The sequence below is a fragment of the Solanum pennellii genome, chromosome 3 (assembly GCF_001406875.1).
Source record: "Solanum pennellii chromosome 3, SPENNV200".
NCBI classification, from domain to species: Eukaryota; Viridiplantae; Streptophyta; class Magnoliopsida; order Solanales; family Solanaceae; genus Solanum; species Solanum pennellii.
In genome coordinates, this window is record NC_028639.1 from 4,852,721 (window position 1) to 4,861,134 (window position 8,414).

The 8,414-nt window shown below is 30.5% G+C and overlaps 1 protein-coding gene across 3 annotated transcripts; it reads left to right on the plus strand.

Annotated features, from left to right (window-relative positions):
- Positions 1-2,591: 2,591 nt before the first annotated feature.
- LOC107015497 (heterogeneous nuclear ribonucleoprotein F) lies at positions 2,592-5,566 on the plus strand. Of its 3 annotated transcripts, none has more exons than XM_027915781.1 (2): positions 2,592-2,727; positions 4,693-5,566. In XM_027915781.1, exon 2 carries the CDS (start codon positions 4,911-4,913, stop codon positions 5,382-5,384), a length of 474 nt encoding a protein of 157 aa, XP_027771582.1. In that variant the 5' UTR covers positions 2,592-2,727; positions 4,693-4,910; the 3' UTR covers positions 5,385-5,566. The 3 variants fall into 3 exon arrangements, with proteins under 3 accessions (XP_027771582.1, XP_015071279.1, XP_015071278.1); XM_015215793.2 differs by having other exon boundaries at positions 4,836-5,566; XM_015215792.2 differs by having other exon boundaries at positions 2,598-2,727; positions 4,604-5,566.
- The last annotated feature ends 2,848 nt before the right edge of the window (positions 5,567-8,414 follow it).

The window sequence follows — 8,414 nt, forward strand, 5'->3', positions numbered from 1 at the left end:
TTTTTTTTTAACTTAAAATAAGTTATTTTGAGTATTGCCAAACAGCTAAATAAGTCAAAAATTAGCTTTTAAGTCAGTTTGACCAGCTTTTAAGCTGAGCCAAACAGGCTCTATATTTGAATTTATGTCGTATATAGGATCACATATTCAGGCAAATGTACGTAAGTTTACAAATTTAATTAGCTGCTACTTATTTTTTTTCTAAATAGTCAATTGGAGTTTTCTACAAATGATTATATCTGAATTTGCGTTGTAATCAGGACCACATAATAAGAAAAACGTGTCCTACCAAGATTACATACTTAATTAGATGCTACTTAATTTCTAAAATAGAAAACTAAAGTTTTCTACCGCTGACTATATCTGAATTCACATTGTATATGAGACTTCATTTGTAGAGAAACATGCCTTACATGGGATACAAACTTAATTAGCTGTTATTTTTATTTTTGTTCTTTTTCTTCTGAAAAAGCAAATTAAAGTTTTCACCTACGAAGAAAAACGTGTTCTACCAAGATTACAAACTTAATCAGATGCTACTTGTTTCTTTCTAAAATAGAAAACTGAGGTTTTTTTACCGTTGACTATATCTGATTTCACGCCGTATATAGGACTTCATTTGTAGAGAAATTTGCGCTGCTTAGGATTACAAACCTTAATTAGCTATTACGATATGAATTTTTGTCATATATAGGATCTCATTCAAACGGGAATATACATAGGACTACCAATTTAATTAGTTGTTATTTGTCTTTAACTTTTTGTGTGTGCGTATACACATGTGCGTGCGTGTGTACGTGCGTGCGCATGTGCACGTGTGCTGCTTAGCTGTTTTCTATTTTCTTTGGTCACTAATAATAAAATAATAAATTGATATTACCTATTCGATAGAGAAAGTATATGTCGGCTTTTGACTAGCGTATTACATTATATTTTATATAGATTTTATGTTGAGTTGATAAAATGATTGTGGTACTTATTTGGTTTGATGCATCTGAAGTATATTGTGATATTATTAGTAGTAACTATTATTTTATTTTTCTTAAAAAAATACATGTTTTAATTGTTGTGCCGGGTGTTTTATTTTGCGACATAATTGTACTTGTATAAATATTTCTTTTAGGATCTATCTCGTTATTGATTTTAAAAAAGCTAGTAATGAAAGTTTGATGATTATATTTTTTTGCGCAGTAATTACTAATTTAAGTGCTAGAGTAAGTTGAGTTTACTTGCACTCAAAATTGTTGCTAGTAGGATTAATGATGGGTGGCCTTAGGGCTTAATGAAATTTTGGATTGTGATAATGATTTTTTTATACGAGTTTGATAAGCTGCATAAAAATAGTGCTGCATAGGGTATATCAATGAAGTTAATATTAGTTAGGTTGGGAATAGGATCTATTCGTAGATAAATGCTCCATATAGAAGAACAAACTTAATTAGCTGCTACTTTTTTTTCCCTCTAAAATAACGAATATGAGTTTTTTATAAACGACTATATCTGAATTTGTGTTGTATATAGGATCACGTACAAAGGAAAACACGCTCTACCAAGACTACAAATGTATTTAGATGCTACTTGTTTTTTTGTTTCTAAAAAATAGAAAATTGAAGTTTTGTATCGTTGGCTACATTTGAATTCATGTCGTATATGGGACCTCATTCGTAGATAAACGCTCTCTATTCAGGATTACAAACTTAATTATCAAATACTTATTTTTTTTTAAAATAGCAAATTGAAGTTTTCTATCATTGACTATATCTGTATTCGTGTCATATATAGAGCTTCATTTGTAGAGAAACACTCATTATCCAATATTATATATCAATTCAAATTTTAACGGACTGGAATTTATTAGCCTCGTAAATGAACAAATTGATAAGACTTAATTTTAGACTGAGCAAACATAAAAGTCATATTAGCATTCTATAACTACAATTTGCATTATTGGGAGCACCATATTTGTATAAATTGCAGGCATACATCTCGTTCGTATAAATGTGCAGTGATTGTATATGTATATCGGTTAGATAATTGTATATATGTAACTATTATGTATAAATATCAAAGGTAAATCTTGTATATTGCATATAATTTGAACTTGTATTCAATTGAATCGAAATCAAACATTTGTATATCGAATCTCTCTCCCCTCCGACTTTATACAACACAAATTATACATTGTAATTTGTATAATTTGTGTTTGTATTAAATGAGAAAGTGATAAAGGCAAAAAAGAACTGATAGCGGAAGATCTATTTTGGTATAATTATAAGTGTATATGACAAAATAATATGTATTTATATTTGTATATACAGTTTTCTCTCACTTTATGTAAACACAATTTATACATTTATGTTTGTATAAAGAGAGAGTGACGAGCGAAATTTATGGGGAGAGAGCCGAATGTCAAAGTGTTTGCTACTAATTATAATTAAATGAAACTATAATTATAACTTATAACATTTATTTTGAATTAATAATTTATTATTTTATACAATTTTTCGACTTAATAATCTATCTAACTAAGCGGATTGACGGGTCATAATTTCATGGGCTAAGTTTACCGGGTTAACCCGTAGCTTGGGTTATTCCTTTTCATTTGTCTTGAGTTTTTCCTTTGAAGGTGCACTCTAGGGTTCCTCACCGAAGCTTCAAATTGAGCCAATTGATTGAATTTTTCAGCTTTTTCAGTGAATTTCTAATAGCTATGTACGGATCAAGAGGGTAAGTTTACCTAATTCCCTTTGGTTTGATAAAATTTAATGCTCTGTTGAAGAGGTGAATTAGGCATTTTGTTCTGTTGATGTGTTTTTCCGCCTTATTTCCCCGATTTCATGTGTTTTAATTGATTTTTTTGTTGATTTTGATGCGTGATTACTGAATTGCTTGATTATTTGTTCAACCTCTGCTTGATTTAAGCCGAGTTGTGGAGAATCTTCACTTTTGATGCCTCACCTGTGTCGGAGTTTCCTAAATTACACTACTTTTGGAGAATTTGTCAACACAAGTTGATATTTTTGAAGAGTTAGAGCAACATAGTATTTAAAGAACCATGCAGGAGAAATTTTGGATTTAGTCATTATTGGTTAACACTTTTGTAGAACAAAGGATTGATTTAGTAACTTTAAGAGACGAATTATTCTTATTAAATTTATTAGGGATTAGCTCATCTGGAAAGGTTGAGGGACTAGTTTCCAAGGTACAAGTTTGAGCTCTAAGCGAACTAAGTTCAATATTTAAGCTGGTAAAGGTTGAGGTAGGAGTGGGGTCTGGAGAATGGGTTGCATCATCCCAGAGTATAAAAGAATGCATTTGGCCGCCCAAAAAGTTGTCTCGACATGGATTTCTCGGACATAAAGAAGAAGAAGATCAGACCATCAACAGTTTGAAATTGGGATTTTAGAGTTAATTGATTGACCAAAAGAAGAAGATCATACCATCAACTGTTACTAGTTTGGAATTGTGATTTGAGAGTTTATTGATTGACCGAATTTAAACCTGCATGTAAGGCTGTAACCGAACCCCTCCGCCCAAACGAAAAAAAGAAGACCTTTCTATCTGGTGGAACGGGAAGCATTTGAGCTTTAAGATTCCTTAATACAAGGTATTACTTCATCAAATAATACCTCGTATTAAGATTCCTTTTTTTCTTTTTGACCTAAGAAGTGTAAAAACAAAACCTTTGACTTCTTTTCAGTTCTCGTTGTTATCCGACCTTTAAGGGGTTGTTGATAGAGTAACAACAATTTCTTAAAGGGAGATTCTCTATCTCAACATAAGAACCTTATAGGTGAAATGATAACCAATGCAAATTTCCTGATCACTGGATAGCTTAAGTCTTTAAGATACCATATTAGTTATCTACATAGTCGCGTAGGTAGACTCTGTCCTGTTTTAATGATTTTAGGGCATTTTTCCCTTCTGCATAAAAGCTGGAAGAGTTTTTAGTTCTATGATGGTCTTTTGATGTGGTTACCTGGTTATGTGTGCTATTTGGATGAATTTGTTTCTGCTGCTAGAGATTTTGAACCATAAAAGGACTGAAAGTATCTCCTTTCTTGGAAAATTTGTTCTTTCTTCTAAGTTTATTCTTTGAGCATGGCATAATCCCGAGAATATGTCTCTTATTCAGTACTCCCTCCCTCCGTTCACTTTTACTTGTCCACTTTGGACTTTGCACACCCCTTAAGAAACAATGTTTGATATGAGGATTTTACCATAATGTTCATATTACTTGATGTTTAGTGTAAGGTTTTAAAAACTGATTTTGGGATCAAGTAATTAATGCTAAGGGTAAAACATGAAAAAAATTACTCAATTGTCTTTTCATGATACGTTAGAAGTGACAATTAAAAGTAAAAATCTTTTTTTTTGGGGAACAGTAAAAGTGAACATAGGGAGTATGTTCATTTCTGTTTCAATTATGTAATATGTGTTAATTTGTTATTATATTTTTTGGGATGCATGTGAAATGTTGTGATTTCTTTTTATAGAATAAGTGGTATTGGAAACTAGGTTGTAGGAAAAATATGGGTTGGGTTTGGTTTCATTAACAAGGTTGAGTGGGGGATTTTTTCCTTTTTGGGTATCATAATTGAAGGGCAATGTTGGGGAGCGGGGGGGTTTCGGACGGGTACGAGATTGGCTCAAAGAGACCAAGAATGATGGAATCAAATCCCTACTTCGCAGTGAGCAGCGGTGCAAGCAGTTATCACCAGCCTTATGGCTATGGCAGCGGCAGATTTCAGCCTTCTGGATTTCCCGTTGTTCGTTTGAGGGGTCTTCCGTTCAACTGCACTGAAATTGACATTCACAAGTTCTTTGCTGGCCAGGATATTGTGGATGTTTTACTCGTCAACAAGGATGGACGGTTCATTGGGGAGGCTTTTGTTGTCTTTGCTGGTCATATGCAAGTTGATTATGCTCTTCAAAGGGACAGACAGAACATGGGGAGGAGATATGTGGAAGTTTTCAGCTGTAAGAAAGAAGAGTATTACCAAGCTGTAGCTGCTGAGGTGAAGGAAGGAGGTAAGGATTATGAATATCGTTCCCCTTCTCTATCTCGACCAAAGAGGTCAGTGAAGAAAGATGATATGGAGTACTCTGGGATACTGAAATTGCGAGGTCTCCCATACAGTGTTAGAAAAACAGATATTGGCAGGTTTTTCGGTGAGGAATTTAATGTTAAACCTGACAAGGTACACATTGCATACCGCTCCAATGGAAAAGCTACTGGAGAGGCTTATGTGGAATTCGCCTCTACTGAAGAGGCCAAGAAAGCTATGTGCAAGGACAATATGAAGATTGGATCTAGGTATATTGAACTATTTCCTTCTCATCCAGATGAAGCTAGACGAGCCGAGTCAAGGTCACAACACTGATGCCAAATACTTCTGCAATGTGAGACATGTTTTCTACACCTGTTTCTACTGTGGATTAGTATTGCACTTGTTAAACATCGTCTTCTCTGATTACTGTCATTACTGTATGATGATGATTATATCCCCGTAAGTACGTTTTTTGAGACATTAATATGAACAGGTTTATAGTCTCTGGTTCTCACTCTTGGCTATTTCTTTAGTTTTGGTTTTTGCTTAATTTACTTATGATTAGTGTCATTACTGTGTGATTTTCCTTTTTTGTTGGCCTTAGGCTATGTCTTACTATCCACACATGAAATGCATCGCATGATATGGTAAAACGGTTGTAAATTCTCCATCTGTAATCAGAGATCTCGATCACGATCAGAATCTAGCAAGTGTTTTATTTCCCTAGTTAGTGTGTACTTGTAATAAAGAAAAATGAAGTTTACAAAGAAACATGATGAGTAAAACACATTTATGGTTCACTTTTCAAACTTCTACAAAGAAAAAAAAGATATGTTATATAATATAGATATATAACAATCTTTTTTTTTTTTAAGAAAAAAGGTGAAGCTTCTTATGACATTATTATTTGTTGAAAACTTTGGCATACACATGATATAATAAGGTCTGCTTTTTTCTACTGAGTGGAATTTGCTTTAACAATGGAGAGTAGCAAGTAGAACTTATTAATTATAAGTTATTTTATGGACATCTGAGTGGAAAAGGCATCACTTTTTATGTGTCATTAAAACCTCTCTAACAAGATTTGCTTATTCGAATCTTGCGCTCGTTTAGTAGCTGGTTTAGAGATGAGTTATGCATATATTAAATTATGTATAACTTCAACTAGCCACCAAACAACCAAGGGCTTAGTTAATAGGAGGGATAAATGATATAAAATAAGTTTAAATAAAATCTGAAGGACAACTTATTCCTCACTAAACGAGCCTCGATTGTATTGTATTGAAGGCCAAAGTGCCAAACTATGGCTTCAATTTTTTTTTTTCCATTCTTCAACTTTGCTTTATTGCAACAACTACTTTATCAGTATAGTCCCATAAAATAAGATTTGAAAAGAACAGAATAAAAACCTTATCTTTATTAACAAGTAGTGATTTTCTCTGGTGAAAACCGAATCAACTTTATCTAATTCAAAGTAAAGAGGCCACCTATAAGGAACTTACATCATATTATCATTAAAGTGCAAATCTCACATCAAACGCGATTTATAAACAGAAATATTCAAATATATATACTCCAAACATAAAATATTACCTATCCTAATATATAACATGAATAACTTATTAGATTACATATTAATTTTATCAACATGTTTTTTTTTACTTAACACTAAACACTCCCTTTTATAAAAAGTTCCTTTTAAAAAAAGTTCCTTTTTTTTTCCTTCAATTTTTGCTAATTTCTTTTGTTTGCAAAGTCTTTTTTTTCCCCAAGAATTTCAATTCTTTGGGCAAAAAATGTGGAAAAAAAAGAAGAAGCAAAGTTGACTGACCTTATTATTTTTTTTTTTAAAATAGCAATTGGCTTTTCTCTTTTTTTCTTTTCCAGTTTGAAAAATTTGATAACAGAAGTAATATAACTATTACTCAATTGACCAAACTTTGTTGGTCCACCATAAGTTGTGAACATAGGACTGCTTTGACTATATCACCGTCCTAGATTTTAAAGTTTGAAATTTAATTTTTAACTTTTTAAATTTGTGATTTTAAATTTTAAAATTTCGTATGAACACGCATATAAATATTTATGGCCAAATACTAGCTAATACAATATTTTCTCCATACTTTTTCTTATCAAGTATATCTATTACTAGGTGATTAATCTAGTTTAAAGAAACAAATTATTCCTATTATTTCAATTAAATTGTCTTAGTTTGAATAAGAATATCTTTTATGATCGTAATGTCTGGATTAACTTTGGTGTAACGAAATATCTCTCATCAGCAATAAATACCAAGTAAATTTGTTATTCAAAGCGCTAAGATAGATGAGAATAAGAAATATTCAAAGATATGTATAGTGCTAAAATTATGCCATTTGAATCTTTATATCATGTAATGTAAATATTAAAAAATTTAAAAAATTATTAAATATGTATAATTTTAAAAATTAAACTTAACAAGAAAAGCAAGATATTTACATTGAAATGGAAGGAGTAATTTTAAAAATGCAAAAATGGTCATATAGAAAAATTCATATTAGGTGATAATATCATACAAGAACAATAGTCAATTTTTTTTGCACTTTAATAATTTTATAATGTAGTCAATATTGTTTTTTTCTTCATAAACAAACAAAATAAATTAAAGAGTACCAACCTATGACAATGAAAATTGGAAGGGTGGCTTGAATCTTGAATATAATTTTTTTTTATAAAGAAGTGTTTTTTTTTTAATCAAAATATGAATATATATTTTCGTATTTTAATATCTCTCTAGTTATGTGTTACATGATTTCAATTTCTAATTATGATAATATAAATACATAATTATTTTTAATAATAAATATTTAATCTGAAAAATAATTTTTTAAATACAAATTTAAATTAATCGAGATCGTAATCGAAATAGATATGAAGACATATCTCATGCTATCAAAATAAATCATTTACACATTAGCCAAATGTTGAAATAATTGACTCATTCACTTGACGTCGAAAGCTATATGCTGTTTTTTTTTTAATAAAAAAAGTCCTCATTCCACACCTATATTAATTTATTTTATTTATTTATTTCTGAAAAAAAATAAATTAATGAAAAAGGGGTCCAATTCTTAGTGATTAAGTCAAGAAATATAAATGACTAAATCTAGGCAGTCATCTATTTTAATAATTAATTAATGATGAAGAAGAAAATATATGTTTCATATAATTTAACATCTTTAGTTCAAACTATATATTTAAATTTATAAACTTTACTTAAAAAGTTATTATTCGAAAATATAAACTAAATATAAAATAATATTTAATATTTATGTTATTCTTATTACAATGATAAGTTTCAAATTCTAGAAACTTATACACAGA